The 21,014-nt window shown below is 43.9% G+C and overlaps 1 protein-coding gene across 1 annotated transcript; it reads right to left on the minus strand.

The window, feature by feature from the left end:
* Positions 1-7,455: 7,455 nt before the first annotated feature.
* Positions 7,456-17,583, minus strand: msh2 (mutS homolog 2 (E. coli)). Its single transcript, XM_076296348.1, has 16 exons — positions 17,369-17,583; positions 16,934-17,088; positions 16,407-16,694; positions 15,967-16,113; positions 15,619-15,768; positions 15,366-15,496; positions 15,039-15,238; positions 14,752-14,861; positions 14,083-14,206; positions 13,732-13,882; positions 13,071-13,168; positions 11,057-11,302; positions 10,404-10,608; positions 8,926-9,173; positions 8,635-8,819; positions 7,456-7,818 (listed from the first exon to the last, which is right to left on the minus strand). The coding sequence occupies exons 1-16, from the start codon at positions 17,574-17,576 to the stop codon at positions 7,636-7,638; spliced, it is 2,829 nt and encodes a 942-aa protein (XP_076152463.1). The 5' UTR covers positions 17,577-17,583; the 3' UTR covers positions 7,456-7,635.
* Between the last annotated feature and the right edge of the window lie 3,431 nt (positions 17,584-21,014).

Here is a 21,014-nt window from a genome sequence, read left to right on the forward strand (position 1 = left end):
TTTAACAGGTAAAACGGACGAAGCAATTGAGTGGTACAATCTGAAGGGCAATTTATTCTTCATAGTTGGATAACATTAACACTGCCCTCCAGGGAGTAGCCTGGGTGGGCATGCTAGTTTTGTGGCACTCAGGGAAGACAAGCTGTGTTGGTGGTCCTTGTAGTTGTACAAGACTATTATGTGCAATTTACGATCATGCCTTTGCAAGTATCTTATCCTTTTACGGATAGCCTACCATTTTATTTCCTCACTAAAATGAGAATTTATTCAAGTTTTGTTATGGTGCCCCCTCACAGATGTTTTTACTGCTCCTCCCACCAATCTTATGCATATGATCTGATTGGCTGAAGGCAGCAGGGGGAAACTTCTGAAGTTTATTTTCAGGCTGCAGCGTTCTGCGAAATACAGGGAAGCCTGCCCTATGATTCTCTTCATTCTTCAAAATGAAACCGTATGTCTTTCCATCATAAAATCGGGAATACACAGAAAACAAATTATTAATGAGGTAGGCTATTGGTCTATTATGGTCTAAAAATCACAGGAATGTTGTAAAAGGTTGTGACCCAGAAATTATAGGACCTTCAATGATCACAACCTGGGTGCAAAAGCTAGACAACTAACTACAACTATTTTTTTATATTTATTTAACTTAATACACTGTAGGCCTAAATGAATTGCACAAACCCTTCAGCAGGTGAGTTTTGAACATTTTAACAGAATATTCTGTTAGCAACAATGTAAGGTTCTAAAATTCCATGTTAGTCTGGTCAGTTTAGGGCAAATGGCTACAAAAAATGATTAACATTTGAGCCAATGTTTTTCTGCTCATTTAGGGCCTAATAAACAAATAAATTCAAGAAGCCCAAAAAATTAGGTGGGGGAAGACCCTGATAATATATTTTATATATTATAAAATATATTATTTTTATTTAACACAGCACTATTTACATACACTATTTGTCTGTCCTTGTATTGTGTTTTTTTTGTCTTTCTGTTGCACTTTGTGTTGCCTGCATGGAGAAGACCAAATCAAATTCTCTGTATACATGGCGAAATAAAGTTGAATTGAATTGAATTGAATTGAATAAGAATTATAGCAGCAGTGCAAGGATAGGAAGTGATTTGAAGTAATAGGATATCAGCCATTGGTCAAGTATAAAGTTAGACCACAGTCCACAGTGGAGGGAGGGGTTGTGCATGTGGGCTAATACTGCCCATAAACAGTGTAGACAGTGCAAGCAGTAAGACAGTGGGCGAGTGGACAGTCCGTACACAACATTGTTATAGGAGGTCATACAAGTGTAGAAGAGGGTGGAGAGGCAGATAGACTAAGCAGATAAGCCAATCTCTTCTCTTCCCTTTTGTGAAGCATTGAAGAGTTGTATGTCCTTTGGGACAAATGACTTCCTCAGTCTGTCAGTTGTGCATGGCAGTGAGCGTAGTCTCCAACTGGTCAAGCTCTTCTGCTTTGGAGTGGATGACTGGTCTTAGCAGTGTTGAGTTGTAGGTGTAGGTTGTAGGAGTTTGCACCACTGCACAAAGTCCTCCACCAGGCTCCTGTATTCCTCCTCCTGTCCATCCCTGATACACCCCAGAATTGCAGTATTATTCGAAAACTTCTGCATGTGGCATGACTCTGTGTTGTAGCAGAAGTCTGACATGTACAGGGTGAACAGGACTCCGGCGCTCCGGTGCTGCTGATCACAGTATCAGAGAGGCAGTTCTTCAATCTGACAAACTGTGGCCACTCTGTCAGGTAGTCTGCAATCCAGGATATTTTGAGCATCCCCACCCATCTGCAGGAGCTTGTCACCCAGTCTGAGGGGTTGGATGGTGTTAAAAGCACTGGAGAAGTCAAAGAACATGATTCTCACAGCACTTTTCCCCTTGTCCAGGTGAGAATGCATCCTGTGTAGGAGATATGTGATGGCATCGTCCACGCCCACTTTCTCCTGGTATGCAAACTATAGCGGGTCTAGTGCATGCCGTACCTGGGGTTTGAGTATCCCCAAAACCAGTCGCTCCATGGTCTTCATCACGTGTGATAACTGCTGTCACCTTACAAAAACCTATAATTTTTGGACTTTCACTTGGTTGTTTCTTAGAAGGTTGTTGGGGTCCTCATCTAACAAAGAGCCATAATCAACTTAAGCACTAGTATGCCCAATGAGTAGATTTAGAGTTTTTGCCCAAACAAACTGCATGGCTTTCATGAGTAGATTTACAGAAAAAGGTGGCTTGGGCGCTGATTGATTCAGTGATAAAAAAAGTTTTTTCACGAATATCTCAGAAATTAAAGGTTTTAGGGCCTATGCTTCTTCATAACACTAATATAAATGTGGCATTTCCGCATCTTTTAAGCCGAAAACCAACTCTCTGCGACCTTCAGGAGCCGGGATACAGAATTTCAGGTCTAAAAAGTGGGCGTGGCCGTTTCAGGGCCTTACCCCACCTAATTTTTTGGGCTCCTTGCATTTATTTCTTTATTGGGCCCTAAATGAACAGAAAAACATTGGCTCAAATGTCATGATTTGCAGCCTTGACCCCATTTTTGCCCCAAACTGACCAGACTATGTTGAATTCAATGATGAATTCAACCCAGATATTCCATAGAACAGAACGTTCAACTTCCAACATTCTACTGACTTAAGGGCACGCAATCATACTAGAATGGTTGAATTATAGTGTTGAAATCTGTACAATATCTCCGCGATAGTTTATGCTAGAAACACCTATCAAAAGAGTGGAAAATAAGCTTTCCGATGATACCTTGATTTTGCATGTAATCAGAATTTAATGCTAAATATCGTCTACCAATTCCGAAGATGAGGTAAAAATATTATAATTCTAAACGTTCTTGTAATCAGCCACATTCTTTTCCACTTATTTGACATTAATTGTCAAAAAAACAAACAATGAAAATATGTTTTATCAGATGAACTCATAGCCTATTTGAACTAGTTTCACTTACCACATACTGTAGCAATTATGGCCCATCACACATAAATATTTCACTCAGTGACAGTAGCCTATCCAATTTCTAGTTTCACTAGCCTAACTGAAAAAAGGGGTCACAGTTGAGATCGGTTAGGCCTAATTGGTGTTTGTAGTTATGGTTTTAGTATAGTTTTCATATTTATTTTAACTTAATACACTGTCTATTAATTGCACAAGTCATTTTCTGTTTTACAAAGTAACAAGTTCACACAAGCAATTTTCTGTTTAAGTATTAAAAAAAGAGATGGCTCTTCCATTTTGTCAAGGGCGCAGTATGTGGGGGAGATATAAGGGATTAGTCCAGTCTCTCTCGTTCATAAAGTAGCATAAATTGGAATATAGGTGCATGAGGAGTACGCCTACATTAGAACATGCAAGCGTGCAGGAGCGCACACCACCTATTCTAAAACATAGGCTACAGCACACATAAATACACTACATCAATTAGGCTATATTATTTCCAACCATGGCCTATCCGCAGATATATAGTATTTCAATGCATGGCCAACCCATATGAAACAAGGTGGCAGTTTGGGCTACAAAGATCAAACTGTCAAAGCAGACAAACAAATCCTCCTATGTAGGCCTATCAAAACTTGTGGTGTTGTTAGCTAACTGTTTCCTGTTACAGTTTTTCTCAGTCGCTTTGGTGCATTTCTGAAATCATCATTATCGAATTACAATTAAGTATAAGTGAGTACTCCTTTGATCCCATGAGGGAAATTTGGTCTCTGCATTTATCCCAATCCGTGAATTAGTGACTCACACTCAGCACACAGTGAACACACAGTGAGGTGAAGCACACACTAATCCCGGCGCAGTGAGCTGCCTGCTACAACAGCGGGGAGCAGTGAGGGGGTTAGGTGCCTTGCTCAAGGGCACTTCAGCCGTGCCTACTGGTCGGGGTTCAAACAAGACTATTATGTTCGAACCGGCAACCCTCCGGTTACAAGTCAGAAGCGCTAACCAGTAGGCCACGGCTGCCCCAATTTGTTGACAGTTTGAGTCACACATGACGCAGAATTTGTTGTTCAATTTGAGTGTCACATTTGGGGCAGTTACTTCAGAATGGCACAGACTGGAGAAGGGGATTTTCACCCTGTACTGTATCTGTGAGCCTTTTCGCCCTGGCCATGAACATGCTGGCCAAGTCAGCAGAGGTGGAATGCTGAGGCCCCCTGTCCAAGCCTGGTGTCGACAACCACCAACCTGGGCATTTGTGGACGATCTAAAAGTAACCACAACATCAGGTCACGCAGGTGATTTCTGAAAGGCCTGGAGAAGCTCATCTCATGGACACGGATGAGCTTTAAACCAAGAAAATCCAGGTCCCTGGTGCCGAGGAAAGGAAAGGTGGTCGACCAGTTCAGCTTCTCATTAGATACCATCAGTCTCAGAGAAGGTGGTGAAGAGTCTAGGCAAGGTGTTCAGCAGCTCCCTGAGAGACACTGAATCCATCAAAGCCACAGGGCAAGAATTGGAGAAACAGCTGATGGCAGTGGACAAGTCTGGTCTGCCAGGGAAGTTAAAGTCCTGGATCTACCAGCATGGAATTCTTCCATGAATCCTGTGGTCTCTCTTAGTGTATGATGTGCCGATGTCTACAGTCGAGTGCTTTGAGCGGAAGATCAGCCAGTACCGCCGCAGGTGGCTGGGGCTACCTAGTAGTCTAAGCAGCAATGCGCTGTATGGACACAAGAACAAACTCACACTCCAATTCAGTAGTGTGAAGGAGTTTATGGTCACACGTGCTAGAGAAGTCCAGGGATCCCAAGGTAGCTTGCGGCGGAATTGTTGTACAGGCAGGAAGTGGAAAGCCCAGCCCGCAGTGGAGCAGGCCGAGTCCTAGCTTCGGCACAGGATGCTGGTGGGCCATGTGGCGTCAGGAAGGGCTCAGCAACCCACCAACGTGCCCCAACCTGATCAGCAGCAGGGGGAGATTCAGACACCAGTTGGTCCAGCAGGAGATGAGGGGAAGTATGGAGGAGGAATGGGCCACCAGAGCAGTGGGGATGAGACAGCAGGGAGCTTGGACGCATTGGAACCAGGCAATGGACTGTACACTATCTTGGTCCAACTTATGGTGAGCCGAACCTCAGCACATCAAGTTCCTCGTCCAGTCAATTTATGACGTACTTTCAACTCAGTCGAACCTCTTCCGCTGGGGTAAAGTTGAGACGCCGCTTGCTTCTTGTGTTCTGGGGTTGGGACCCTGGAGCACATTCTCAGCTGTGCCCAAAAGCCCTGGGAGATGCCCGCTATCAGTGGCTTTGCAACCAGGTGCTGGAGAGAAGCCCAGACCACAGCAAAGGGCTTCGTCAGGTCTCCTAGCAACTGCCCATGACTGGCAGCTGAGGGTTGGCCTGGAGAAGCGGCTCAGGTTCCCAGAGGCCATCACAATGACCACACTGAGGCCAGACATGATCCTCCTGTCAATGTCCACAACACAAATGGTAATTACGGAGCTTACTTTCCCCTGGGATGACTGGATGGAGGAGGTGACGGAGAGGAAGCGAGCAGACGAGTGCCGCAGACAAGGGTGGAGGACATGGTGCCTGCCCATTGAAGTTGGCTGCAGAGGATTTGCGGGGCGAACCCTCAGCAGGGCATACCATCTCCTAGACATCATAGGTGCCTACAAGTGGCAGGGCATACCATCTCCTAGACATCATAGGTGCCTACAAGTGGCAAGGCATACCATCTCATAGGTGCCTACAAGTGGCAGGCCAGTCGCAGCACTGAGGCAGCAGAAAAGTCCTCAAGATGGCTGTGGCTAAAGAGGAGTGAACTGTGGAGAGGTGCTGCTCAGACACAAGTCGGGGTCTGATCAGCCCCGGCTGGGTCGCCCAGATGAGGGTGTATGATGTTTAGAGACCTGAAACACCCGATGAATCCTGGAAACATTACTGAAGATGTCTGAGTGCATCGCAATATGTATTTAGGAGATAGACATCATTACAGTTTAAATAAAACAAAGGCTTTTACAGCATTGTGAAAAGGAAAAGAATACAAATTGCAGTCTGAAGAATGTGTACATTTATTTACAGCAAAGGTAGGCCCACATACATACAAGGTGGAATTATTGTCAAGAATCCCTGATCAATGTCATTGGTTAGGCTGGACTAATGATTTCAAACTTAACGCTGTGTCTACACCCGTCAGCATGCTAGTATTAGAAAGGTTTCCCAATCGTGAGTGTTCAGACTTTATTCACAAAGTGAATGTTTACAAATAATGCATACATAATTTGCATATGTAAACATATGATTTCTGAAAACTTGCCATACAAAAAATATTTGTCTTTACACGGGTTAACAACTGGACAAGTTTCATGGCGATATCTATTAGTTACAATTTTACCCTATTCACCTGTGGTGATTGCCTTTTGATCAGTTCAATTCAATTTGGTGCTTTATGTGGAAATTTGCAAATTCTTTGTTGGGCTCTTAGGCTAAACTCATTCAGTAGGTCCTAAAGAAGCTTCATGTAAAATATGATGCTTTTATCCACAAGACTAATAGACCAAGTTAAGTTTGATGTATATAAAACACAGCAATAGTAGTAGAACGTTCTATAAAATTATCAACAGCAGTTTAAGTATTTTGTACAACTCTTTGTTTTAGTACTTGCATAACCAAAGCATCATTTGAAAGCTCATGATTCAAAACAGTCATGAACCAGCCTTGTAGAGGAGGCAGGGCCATTTTGTCAGCAGCCACGGCAAGAATCAAAGGAGGTCTCTTAAGTTTGATAGCATCCTTGGATCACCATCCACATCCACCATTACACATTGCCTCCATGCCAACAAACTGGAGGGTTACCAAAAAGGGGTCTTCCCTATTTTATTTGTATTGATTTATTTTTTTAAATCACAAGCAAAAGTGTTTGGAGCAAAGAACTTAGGAAGAAAAGAAGAATCCTAACTCCACCGTAATCCTCTCTGCTTGGGGTTTGCTAGACGCTACGGGAACTTTAACTAGGACAGGGTGGTGTCGTGACACAAAACAAAATGCATCTCTGACTCCAAATGTTCAAAGTGAGTTTGGCATAGAAATAAAGAGAAAGCTCCCATGCATACCATACATTAAATGTGGCAGTGGAGTTGAGACTGTGGGGCTGTTCCTCCATCAAAGGCCTTGGAAGTGTAGTTCTTCATGTGACATTATGGATTCTCAGCAGTACCAGCTGATTTTAAATCAAAACCAAGCTGACCAACCTCTGCCAAGAAGTTTGGTCATGGTTTGATCTTCCAACAGGACAATCCAAACCACAAAGGAAAATCCACTCAAAATTGGTGAAATGAACACAAAAATCAAGCTTTTGGCATGGCCATCCTGACCAAAATCCCAAATGGAAACCTGTGGGTTCAGTTCAGGGTGACTACAAAACCCAGGACTCTGCAGGAGTGGGAAAGTGACACTGCGAAACTCATGTCATGAAATATCACACAAACCAATCTTAGATTGTGCAGAAAATATTTTTACTCGGCGAAAAAAAGTACATACACAAACATGGAAAAGACAATTAATAAGACATTTCTAAAACAGCTCACTAATGTTTTATCTAATGTAGATTATAGGTTGAATGTAACTGCTGTACAGGTGGGAGCAAACATGTGAAGGCAGGAGCACCCGACCCTTAGGTGGTGACCAGCTTGCTGCCAGAAGCCCGATTCACGATCTCGTTGACAAAGCTGTTATTGTGAGCTGTGAGCTCAGCCTTGAGTTCAGAGAGTCGTTGCTTGACAGCCTCCTCAGTCAAGCCCTTCAGGGGCAAGGCCTTTACCTGCGCCAGGAAACCCTCGATCAGACGCTCCCCCTCCTGAAAATAGGATGGCTAGTGGTCATTCATAACATCTAAAATGGTTTTCAAACAAACCTGTTTTTAACTGTTCGCGGTTTTTTTAAACTAGATGTACTGCATAGTGGAAAATAATTACAACACCCACATGGTACTGTGTGTACTATCCAAAGAAATGAAAATCACGCTGATCAACTTCTCTCCATCCCCTACTCCTGTAATTCCTTGTAAACTATTACATGCTCTCCCCTTGGTTGCTCAATGAATGTTGATGCTTAGGTGTACATGTACATTTCACAAAATGTTCAGATTTTGTACAAAAATGTGTATTCTAAAGTCACACTGATCATATTCTCTACAAGGTCACAAACTTGTGCGCAGTACCTCAGTAAAAGTATTCTTTGGTGACACTTAAACGTATGTTTGTATTTGCATTGCACATGTACAGTATATTTCTGCCATTATATTACATACTGCTTTGCAATATGTTGATGTTTACCTTATTATCCCAGTGTGTGCGTGCATATAGAGGTTGTGCACCTGTGGGCATGCGTGTATATGTGTGTATATGTGTGTGTGTGCGTGCGCGTTTGTTTGTGTCTGTACACATGTGTGTGCAATGCTTCACTAATATAAGGCAAGTCTGCAACAGACATAGTATAATTTGGTGACTCCCAAATATTTGTCTATATCCACATTGTACAATTCTGCCATATTGTGCATGTGTGTGTCTACACAAACTTGTGTACATTGGCAAAAAGGCTACAACATGAAACAAACATTTCGGGCCATTCAAAAGGAACGGTCCTCTGCACCACTAGTGGCTGCAGTTCTCACCTGCTTCTGAAGGCAGCGTCTCTTGGCCTCAGGTCCCTCAGTGTCGCCTTCCCCTTCAGTCTCCCGAGGGGCCAGGTCCTGGAACTCCTCCAGCTCCAGGGCTTTCTCCCGCGCGCTGGCGATCACATGTGGAGGGAAGTTGGCCAGTTCCGCCACATGGATCCCAAAGCTCTGATCGCACACGCCTAACAAAAATCAGCAAGAGACGGTCAAGGAGAGCTTTTGATCTGGCAAAGGTCTGATTCTCAGTTTCGTTAAATGCTGTCTGATATCAAGACGACTGCCCCTCACCCTTCTTGACCCTGTAGAGCATGGTGAGTGTGTCGTGGGAGGTCAGGGCAGTGACATGCAGGTTGTGGACGGTAGGCAGCTGCTGGGCCAGTGCGGTCAGCTCGTGGAAGTGCGTAGCAAACAGGCAGAAGGAGCGCAGCTCGGTGGCGATGAACTCCGAGATGGCCCAGGCCAGGCCAAAGCCATCATAGGTGGAAGTGCCCCGGCCCAGCTCATCAATGATGATAAGGGAGTCTTCTGTGGCTGAGCTGAGGGAACAAACAGTGGCAAAAATGTTGTGAGGCATTGTGGGTCATGCATAACATCTATAACTAAACTGTTTAAACCAAGGTACTAGGTGACATCAATGTATACACCCAAAAATACAAACGTACACACCTTTGGTATGGATTTAGGGTGTGTTCAGACTAGTGTTATTTTTGCAGCATTTACAATATAATCCTATGGAGTAGACAGTGTTTTCAAAAAAAGTCTGTTCCCTGCAGCTCAGGGTGTCTTTTTAAAATTAAGAAAAGTCCAACTTCTCAGGAAAAAAAACATCACACAATTTTTTGACAGCTGACCAATTACAAGCGGAGTAATGAGACGTTTGTATCCAGCACAACGGTAGACGGAAGCAGTGAAGAAACTTATACATGGATTTCTATGCAACATCACGAAAACATGCGTGCGCAACTAAGAGGCAGAAAGCACCATAGAACAGCATAGAGCAGTGCTCTCCATGAAAAGAATAAAGTTTGTTTTTTTGCTGAAAACTGCACCAATTCGATATCACGATGGTTAGAGAATGTTCAATATGTTCAATATCCCTAACAGAATGCATGTCTTCGCCAAAAATGACAAAATACGATGTTATATTAATAATGCAAATGAACGGCAAACTCTGAAATATAGCCTGAAAGGAGATGTCATCATTGAGACAAAAGGGATATACAAAAAATTCCGATTGTAGCTTACAGCAGCCGACTATTTAGGTTAAGTTTATAACGTTGTGGACGGCGTTTTCTGCCCCACGGCTGCACGCGCATCTAGTTTTGTTGGTAAACGGGAAACCTGTGTATGATGATCGACTTTGGGCACAATGAGCTATGACATGAGAGTTGACCTGAATCTCCATATTCATTTATGGAGCTAAACTGGATGCGTCCCAAATTTTCTGGTTAGCGTGTCTTTATTTCAGTCGTTTGAAAAACTAACATGTTAGCCATCATTATTATTGACGTGATTAGCACACGTTGTTATGGCAGTAGAAACTCCCTCAACTGCTTTTTGCTGCGACGGCTTTGCAGTGATAAACAAACATGTTGCATTTGTGCAATTTCAGCAATACACAGTATGAAAAACAGCACCCTAAGTAGTAGAGTAAATGGAGTCAGAAAAATCAAGTATCTCACTAAGTGCACTAAACAAACACAAGTGTTATTACTACTGATTAGTATGAGGCAGAGAGGCTGAGGAACAGGTGAATAATTGCCTACCGGAGTATGGCTGCCGTTTCCAGCATTTCAGCCATGAAGGTGGACACACCCTTGATCTGACTGTCTCCAGCACCCACACGTGCCAACACGCAGTCCACTACGCTCACCTCCGCCTCCTCGCACGGCACAAAGCAGCCGATCTGCGCCATCAGCACAATCACTCCCACCTGGCGGATGTAGGTAGACTTGCCCCCCATGTTAGGACCTGTCAGTCAACAATAAAAATTTATTTTAATCAACTTTAAAAAACTTTATCCACTTTGTTTCAGTGGATAAAGTGGATACTTTGTTAAGTCATTGACAACCGATGCATCCATGTTATACTTCATCTATACTTATGCCTTTAATAGTGCCACCAGCTACAATATCAAAAACAATGTTCAGTATTTAATACAGAATAAAATAGTTTTTACTAGTCTCCAAAGTATTTGGATCAGATGAATGTGAAAACTGTAGCAGTAGCAGATGATCTGGAAGAATGTTTATGTTGTTATTGTAAAGAGTAATAGGTGAGATGAGGATTCGATTAGATTCAACAATCTATTCTTATCTTATACTGGGAATCAAGTGGAGCTGGGAACCCTGAAACTATAGATCGAGATCAGATCGACTTATTTGCACATCTATGTTGTTCCTGAAGTGACTGGCTGTACCTGTGATGATGTGGAAGGTCTCCTGGGCGCGAGTAAAGGACACATCATTGGGGATGAAAGCCACATCATCCTGTGCCTCCACGCAGGGATGGCGGGAGCCCTTGAGGAACAGGCGGCCTGAGCCCTTGTCCAGTATGCGTGGCCGCACGTATGGCACCGGGGCAGCGTTGGACACCAGCGCAAAACTCACCACTGCGTCCAGCTGGGCAGTCACCTCGTTCAGTGTGTGCAGCGGGTCCATGTAGCCTGCGGGACAGTTATCAGATTCAGAATCCTTGACTAAGATCACCAGAACAATCTAAAAACGCCAAACACAGACTACAACACCGAGGCAGCCCAGGGGCCTGTACTACGAAGGGAGCTTAACCTACCCAGATGTAACCCAGGGTTACTTTGTTAAACCGGGATTGACAAAACCTGGTTATCTTAAGTGGTGTTAATCGGTACTACGACGCTGATTATGAAGTTGATTTGTTGAGCCGGGGTTAACCTAATTGGAGTGTGTGCGCGTTCACATAAAAGGGGCGGGTTGCAGCGCAAGTCACCACTTTCAATGATGACGCAATCACCTAATTTTACGGATGAGGAATGCACAATTATTATGAAAAGTTATGAGGAATTAAAACCCACTCTACGACAAAAATCAAATACGTCGGCAGTGAACAAAGCAAGGCAAGGCTGTTGGCAACGTATTGCAGATCGGGTAGCCTAAATGCCTAAAAGTAAAAGTTTTATTTCCACATGTTCTTCAAATATGTGTTACGGAGGATTAATAGCTTGCGGAATGTTTGAAATGAGTTGAAATAATTAAATTGCCTATTTTGAGTTCATAGAAATGCCTACAGATGCAACACAATTCAGAAGTGGGCATATAGATTACAGTAATAGGATATGAATATTTAAGTAGCCCCCATTGACTGATTTAGTGTATGCCTAATCCTGTGAACATTTCAGATGCAACACCATTGCCAAACGTACATGGCAGCAGGTGAAAATGAAACACAAACACATTATTCAGAATAGTAGGTTTATAGGCCTATAGTTATAGCTTGCATTAATATTTCTTAATTATGAAAACATGTAGGCCTAGTATGCTTATAGCCTTCACTTGGCCTCTGTTTTACAGCTAACAAGAAAAAGGTGTCTTTGAACACTACTGTAAGGAGTGTTTTACAGTATCAAAGGAGTTGGCCATCGCAAATAATAGTGGAAGGCCGATTGTGGAAGGGGTTGAGGGAGGCATTCGGTCGGATTCTGGTGCTGTGGAAATGTGTAGCCTTTATGTGCAGGGTACAGTAATATGACATTCAATTCAAGAAGTTTGTTAAAATGGTGATTGTAATTTATTAGGCCTACTGTAGGCCATGTCCGATTTATTTTAGGCTATTCTTGCTCAGAAGTTCAGCATAGGCCTACTGTAGGCTAGGCTAGGCCTATGTCCGATTTATTTTCGGACATACAGTATGTCCACGTAAGGGCATTGCTATGACGGGTGACATTAGAGACTTCTAGATCATCTGACAAAGATAACGAATTCCCTCGGCTGACAATCTATATCTTCATAGAGAATATTGTCCGGATATATATATATATATATATATATATATATATATATATATGGCGGTCTCTAAAACCCCTCGAAGAGAGCACCTCACGATTTGCGCTCCAATGTCGTATGGATCATCCAGGTATGCCGACATTGTCTCGAATTGTTAGTGGAGGGGTGGTACTTATAAAGGGTGTGGTTAACGGAAACCTCGGGTTAACCAAGAACATAACCTGCTCGGAGCAGGTTTGAGATGCAGCGTAAATTGGCATGGCACCATACCTCGGTTAAAACCTATCCACATTTCATAGTATGGGTTAATCGGGAAGTTACGCCGCACGTGATCAAGTTACTCTCGAAGTTACCCAGATAAGCCAGTAACCCCGCTTCGTAGTACAGGCCCCAGGCGTGGTCACTACCAGTGTAAATGAATGGCACCCGTGTGGTTCGTCATGTGTAGGGACTTGCCTGAGGCAATGCTGAGGATCTCCTTCACGATGGCATTCTGGGCCTCTTCATACTCCTCTCTGCTCTTCGTGTACTCTTCATTTAGTGAGCTCAGTTTGCTGCAGAGCAAACACATCACACCTCAGTTTGCATCGGTCACCTGCCTGGTCATTTGTGGTCATCAGATGGCACAGCAGGGACAAATATTTCTGACTCAAGCTCAAATCCTTTTTCTCACAGAACACGATTCGGTCCCACTCACTTCCTATTACTGATCAAATGTATGGTGTATGCAAGTGTTTATACAGGTACTGACCAGAGACAGTGGGCCTACAGTAATGTATCCTCCTCTTCATTTCCCAGTATAGCATATGTATGTGCACACAGTTAGTTTGATTTATACACTTTCTGTGGTTTGCCCCATGTAAAATTGTCAGTTGTGGACAAGTGCTTATGAGAGGTGAATTAGAAGAATTATTTGAGGTGATCAACTTTGATTTTGCTGCTCAATTCTTTTTCTACTACATCATGGAAAACTCTCATTCTCAAGACACAAACATAAAACATATACATACAAGCATGTATTACATTTTCATGACTGCACATACATGCATACATCATGTTCTTTGTACTTTTTCAATATCTATGGGTTATGGCTAATATATGAGAGAGGGCCTCGGACCTGTTAGTGAAGCGGACGCCATTCTTCTGTACGTCCAGTGTGGTGAACTTCTTGTTGTTCCTCAGACTCTTTTCTTCCTTACAGGTCACTCTGAAAAAGTAGCCAATCTGGGCATTGGACTCCAACTTCATAGTCTTTCCTCCATCCAGGCCTGTAACAGAAATTACAATGGCTTCCTTCAGATGACAAGGAAGAAGACCCCACAGGTTGGGACAGGCTTTAGGGGGTTAGTTGAAATGTTTGTTTCTTATTGGCTGGTCTCAATCATGCAATTCATCAAAATCTGTCAGTAAGCGTTTTCATTATTCTGTCTGATGCATGAGCGAGTAAGTAAAGGTCAGTGACACATACCCAGTTCCCTGGCAGCACTGGTCAGCGCTGACTGCATGCCCTTCTCCAGCCTGTCCATGTTGTCCCTGAGCTCGCTCAGTGTCGGGTCAAATGAGGGCTTCACCAGGAACTCATGGTGCTCAATCTGCACAGGGCGTCAACGAGATGGTGAGCACTTTCCTTCCAACAATCTAACTAGCAATCAATCTAGCTAGCTACCTACCTACCACGGGGCAGCCGTGGCCCACTGGTTAGCACTCTGGACTTGTAACCGGAGGGTTGCCGGTTCGAGCCCCGACCAGTGGGCCGCGGCTGAAGTGCCCTTGAGCAAGGCACCTAACCCCTCACTGCTCCCCGAGCGCCGCCGTTGAAGCAGGCAGCTCACTGCGCCGGGATTAGTGTGTGCTTCACCTCACTGTGTTCACTGTGTGCTGAGTGTGTTTAACTAATTCACCGATTGGGTTAAATGCAGAGACCATATTTCCCTCATGGGATCAAAAAAGTATATATACTTATACTTATACTAGCAAGCAGTCACTCCACAGTTGCATTAACAAGTGCAGGTGCAGGAAGAGCAGTTACAAACTGAAGCCTATTGTGCCGATCCCAGTAGAACTGTAACTGAGTAAATCAGATCAAGCTGAACACTTTCATGGCCTAATAGCTCCAGTATGCAATTCCACTGCTAACCTGATTCATGTCCAGCGTGGTTTCAATCATCTCCTGGAACTTGGAGAAATCGGAGATGAGGTCATTGAGTGGAGTGATAAAAACAGCATTCAACAGCACCTCGTGTTTCCCTAAAAGCATGAGCAGAGAGATGGAAGGGATAAGAGGCCAAAGACGTTCATCTCCATTTTCTCACTCACATATTCTCCCTTCTCCCTCACGCACCCAGGGAGAGAGATAAAGAGGAGACTACGCAGTGATTGCGTTTTAATGGGCAAGCTGTCTAAAAGGGCGTGGGTCCTGCTCACCACTGTAGCGTTGCAGGGCCAGGACCAGCGCAGGGAGCTGACCCACGGCCTGGTAGGCGCGGTAGCAGTCCTGCAGGGTGGCACTGTGCCTCTGGAACTTCTTGGCCAGGCGGTTGAGGTCAGGGAAGCGCCGGAGCAAGTCCTCCTGACAGCTCTGCCTCAGTTCAGAGTCCTCCACAAAGCTTTCCACAAGATTCAGCCTGACACACACACACACACACACACACACAAAAAGTCTCCAGTTCAATGTAGGATGGATATCAGACTTCAATACACAGAATATCTTCTCTGAACAAATCAAGGCAAACAAAGCGTGGCTCGGCTCACCTCTCCTCGATCTTATTCTTGTCAATCAGAGGCTGCTTGATCCATTGGTTCACAAGGCGTTGGCCCTGTGGGGTCCTGCACCTGTTCAGAAGGCCTGAGAGGGAGTGGGAGCCCACAGTCGTGTCCGACCCCTAAAGCATTTTAAACACAGTAGTAGACGTTAAAGAGACACATCCCATCATGTCCTCGGGGAGAGCGAGTCACTAGATAAATCAGCACGGCGATGTAGCCCATGTCAAAGTCTTATTCTTACAGGGAAAAGGTTGAGCGCGTTCACAGCAGCATTGTCCAGACGCATGTACTGGTTTAGGTCAAAAGTCGTGATCTGGAAGGAGTTGAAGTTTGCTTCGTCAGACAGAAGCTCCAGGAACTTGATGACTGCTGCCAGGGAGGACATGGCAATCTGCAGAGAACACACACATTCCTGATTTCAGGGAGGAACACGGCTGCATGTATGACAGAGTGTGTATTGTGCTGTGTATTGCCTTGTTGTATTGTGCTGTGTATTGCCTTGTTGTATTGTGCTGTGTATTGCCTTGTTGTATTGTGCTGTGTATTGCCTTGTTGTATTGTGCGGTCATTAATAATGTTGGCCTCACACCTGTTTCTCCATCTCAGGCAGGGCAGCACTGGAGACAGTCTCACCCTTGCGAGCTCTCAACAGTCTGTCCAAATCCTGGACAATGTCCTTTGTGGTAAACTCGGACTTCTTTCTATCCGACAATAGGATTCCTCCTCGCTGGACAACCTTCATAAAACCAGAGGAGGAGGGGGGGGGGGGGTGCAGATACAATCAAGCAGCCATGTACAAACGAACATCAGAATTATACCCCACTGCTCTCCAACTCCAGCACATAAACATTACTGAGCATTTTACACAAGCACACCTGATTCAATATTATGAGTCTCATTCATAAACAAATGAAAAAGCCATCCCATTAAATCAGACATTAGGCATAGCTTTGTCCAGAGTAGATATCCCATGATGGGAGTGATGTGTTGACTATGAATCTGCCATCATAGTAGTGTACTGACACTGACCTGTCGGAGCTTGCCTGTGTCTCCCCCTGCGTCCCCCATTGGCAACACACACTCCTTTGGTCCCATCTGCACCAGCAGGGCCTCCAAGTTGGAGAACTGGTCGTTGTCGGGGAACTCACAAACACCAACTTTCCTGAGGGTGGAGTCAACATAACCCACGCCGACCACACGCTGCCCATCAGGCCCAGAGCCCACACGCACCCCGACCACACCTGCCACACCTTCCCCTGGAGCCCCACCACCACCAAACAGGATCTCTTCAAACTGGGCCAGATTTCCAGGTGATGCCTGTTCAAGCGATGTCATGATCAAACATAATGCACTTGACGAGCACAATGAAATAATGACTGTCCAAAAGACTTATTACCAATCAAGAACATTCATTGTGGGGATGATTACATCTAGACAGCATGTTTTAACAAGCAGCTGCGCAGTAAAAGCAAAGTCCTTCTCTGTTAGTATGATAATAAGAACAGAAATCATGGCGCGGTGCAAGTAAGACCTATTCCGCGTCACGAATGACTTACCTTGTATTCCACTTGCCAATCATGCTCTTTGGTACTCTTGCCGCCAGCCTTGTTCTTGTACACTTCGACGCGGTACTGGCGAACGAGGAGCAGATCTCTCACAAAAGACTCGAAGTTCATTTTACTGAGGACCACGCTCTCAAGTTTCTTGCTCCCTGCACAGACAACACAAGTTGCGTGAAAACAGACCATGCAGGGCCTGTTTGCAGCTAAAGCTAAGCAGGTCAAGATAGCTGGCCATGTCGAATGCTGTCGGTAAATGAAATGTTAATTTGCCAGACCACATCCAGAACCAAGGCACATAAGGTATTCATCAGATGTATTTTTCAGATTTACAACGAGCTAAGTAGGTAATAGGTAAACTAACCAACCGAGTAGAACACTTTGAATTAAGGCAAGATTAGCAGTCTCCAGTTAGCAAGTTACAGACGTTACCTGATCCGAGATTTTTGATGACTTGATTAGTCTTGAAAACCTCTTTTGCTGCATAGATGGCATCTTTTCCATGCACAGTGTAGTAATCGTTGCGATCAAAAACCCTAAATGTAGTGTCTGGTTTTTCCGGCATAGAGAAAAAAAAGTTTAAGAAACCCGATTCGGACGCACTGTCCATAGACAGGTTCTGCTTTGGTTGCACCGCCATGCTGGAATCTCCCGCCAGACTGTGCACGCAGTGGCCAATTGAGAAACGAGGTCCCGCCTTCTGAGTCACAGGGGTTTTCTGTTTCCTCTTGTGAACAGAACTTTGTCAATTTTACGGATAACAACCTGGGAAATTATTCGTGTTGCTTATATTCATTGCGAAAGCAATGCAATTATTAAATTAATTATTCAAACCTAAATTTGTCTGCGTCACTGTCACCTCTGCAGGGCACTTGGATGCAAAAACATCCAAAACGCTAATGTAGTTTGTAGTTGATGTCAACACTCGCCTTTACCTGGAGATGGCAGCACTGCTCCTCTCTGAGTCGCACAGCCTACAACGTCTTTGCCTTCGCATCAGTTAAAATAGTTTGTTTGTGTTGATAACTCATCGACTCATCTTACTTTGGCACTTCATTTCCTGGAGACTTCGTTGGCTCATAATGCATCCACTGGGTAAAAAAATACTTTTATATATTTCTATCATCCTCCCTTTACCCCCCTACACAGGGCACAAATATCCATCACCATGGAAAGACCATGTTCATATTTCTCAATTCATTCCATTGATGCTGGACTCAGAGGTAAAATGTAAGGGTGAGAGGCCTCCTGTGGCACAGTAACTCACATTTCAGAGCTGAACAGAAGCTAATGATCTGGAGATATTGAATTTGTGTTTTAAGGCCTAAAGTAGGCCTAGCTAATTCCCACGTACAACATTGCTATCATCAGTAGTGGTCATGCAGAACATGAAAAAATAACATAAGAACATAAAAATGGATTGCTTTCTTGCTCATATAATAATGATATCTCTCGTGTTTTTGGTTGTGACTTTTCACCATGGCTTTTTGCTCTTAGCTGTTTCATTACAGCTATACTGAAGCAGGTAAAGTCTCAACATGACAGTGACATTGTTCCACCTTGTTGCCACTGGGTATGTGTATCAGGGGTCCCTTTTGCTATCCAGCTCCTCCAGAGCTCGATCCGTTGGCCAAATATAGACAGGAAATACTTCCTGCTCTCCAAACAAATGGCGTCATTTCACTCTGTGGGGACTTCACTCCTTATGGAATTCACAGATCAGCAGAGTGTGTCGTTGTAAACAAACCTATCTGTCTGTGGAGTAGATGATGCCTCATCATGGAAAATACAGTGTGCTATATGAGTGTGGTAATATTCTGCTAAATGAATACATGTAAATGTAAATATGACATTTTAACTTCATATGGATATTATAAAAACAAAAGAAACTAAATATAGCTGCAAGCAGCAATGAGGGGGCCAAGCAGAATAGGCCGGAGTAGCCACGGGGACAAGATAGAACTCAGCAGACATCGTGATCAACACTTTCAACAAGTGTCACATCAAACATAACTGATTATGTAGGGCTGAAACAGGGCTGAGTATTGCCAGCGCCTCCGCCAGCCAGCCCCCCCACCTAAAATGACGTCATAAGATGCGTTGAACTCGGCTTGGTCCAAGGATTCATTTTTGACAATCGGGTCAACGGGTCAAAAGTTACGTGTGTGAACACACGTCCAACTTTGGCCTGTTTGTGGCGCTAGAGCGCTCAAGGTGCCGGTATGAAACTTGGTGAAATTAATCATGAGACTGTCCTCAATCAGTGTGCCAAATTTCACAACTTTTTACCAGACGATTCTATGGGCTGCCATTGACTTCAATGACGGAAGCGTAATAATAATAATAATAATAATAATAATAATAATAAAACTAACAAACACAATGGGTGCCTTTGCAGCTTCGCTGCTTGGCCCCCAATTAGAGAAGGAATATTCATATGTGAATGTAATTCAGGCTATGAGTCTATGGGATCAGAAGTAGGCAGATATTTCAACTGGCTGTGATGCTGCTGTTTGACCACTGGAGGGCAGGCATGGACTTGTGCCGCAACTTGGTAATGGAACTGTCTTTGCAAGGTCTCCCTGCTCACAGGAAAACTTACATTCAACAGACTCAGGCTGAAATGCTTTACCTTATCATTAGAGAGTACTTTTACAGAGAAGGAGATATTTAAGCCAGTATAAACACTCTGGCAGTAACAGCAGTCTGAGACCACACTGTCTCATATTTGAATGAAATCAGATCAGTGGCAGAATAAACCTCCTTTGCTTCAAGGCGTTTCAGCCTCTGTGTTGCTCCTCCCACTGCTCTCTCTCTCTCTCTATTTGTCTCTAACTCTAATTTATCACTTCAGCCCACCTCACTTTTTTTTTCTCCATGGTTCTCTTGTTCGCACCATCCTGGTACTCACCACCTATTCCTCCCTTCCTTGTCATTTCCTCTTATTCTTGATCTTCTCTCTAGTGTTATTGCTCATAGACAGTGGATAATGAATGTAGCGTTAGGGCTCTGTGTGGCTGTTAGAGTGAACGCTTAAGTGTGGGTTTGGAGAGATGTGAGTGGGCAGCTGCTGATGGTTATATTTAGGCTCACTCTTAGCATTTCCCATACTCACAATGTGTTCATATTTGTCTGTGTGTGTGTGTGTACTCACATGTTCTCATGAATGTTTGCATGTTTGTGTACCAAGGGCCTGTTTGTCTCATTATCTTTTTATGGGTGTCTTATCTATGTATGACAGGCAGGTACGTGCCTATTTGTGTTCTTTGCTGTAGTCACTTTCTGCATGTAGATTGGTGTGAGGTAGGTGGGTGTCGACAGCTTGTTGCAGGGGGCTGGATGATGCCTTGTGCAGCGCTGTTCACAGAAATCCTTTGCAAACAAAACGTCACACACCTGCCACACTCAGCACACTGGTTCAACTGGTCCAATCACTGACCAACTCATTATTTCGCTGATCAAACACACACACACACACACATACACATGTATACACTCTTAGACACACAAGATGTATATATGCAATGCATGCTTTGTTGACTATTTCCACTGGCATACTTCTACACTGTAGAAATACCACCAACACATTTCTACAGCTGCAGCCTTAACTAAAGATAGGGTTATTAGCCCATGAAACTCCAAAGCAGCCTGCCTAAATCAGGAGCATATTATGAGCAACAGAGCATATCAACATATCATGAACATCACATGATGTTCAAGTTGCACCAACAAAGTGGCCAGCTTCTGTTGTCATGATAAAGATATCTGAAGTCAAGAGGGTACAAAGTCCATGAATGCATCCCATTTTCAAACTGAAACTAATTCTGTGTGCCACACTCACAGAGATTTCATTAAAACCACAAAATATGACCTCAGAGAATGTTATCTCAGCACTCTGTGAACAAAGCATTATCTCAGAAACAGATGAACTTTGGCAGACAAGAGACACAGGCCAACTGCTATAAAACAAGAACATGACAAAGAGAAGGATTTCCATGAACCAGAAATGGTTGTGTTCTAGCCCTCGTCTAAGTGAATAAATATATTTTACATAAGTCCACATCACATGTACACTAGG

This window comes from Alosa pseudoharengus, unplaced genomic scaffold, assembly GCF_046254945.1.
Source record: "Alosa pseudoharengus isolate Yale_2024_CS ecotype anadromous, Long Island Sound unplaced genomic scaffold, YU_APseudo_1.1 YU_APseudo_1.1_scf_20, whole genome shotgun sequence".
Taxonomy (NCBI): domain Eukaryota; kingdom Metazoa; phylum Chordata; class Actinopteri; order Clupeiformes; family Clupeidae; genus Alosa; species Alosa pseudoharengus.

Excerpts from the sequence above, each read along its gene's own strand:
- msh2 (XM_076296348.1), bottom strand. The coding sequence starts at position 17,576 with ATGGCGGTGCAACCAAAGCAGAACCTGTCTATGGACAGTGCGTCCGAA. Across the intron at positions 16,695-16,933 it reads ATTGGCAAGTGGAATACAAG|GCATCACCTGGAAATCTGGC; the intron begins GTAAGTCATTCG and ends TCGCTTGAACAG. Across the intron at positions 14,207-14,751 it reads CCACGCTGGACATGAATCAG|ATTGAGCACCATGAGTTCCT; the intron begins GTTAGCAGTGGA and ends CGCCCTGTGCAG.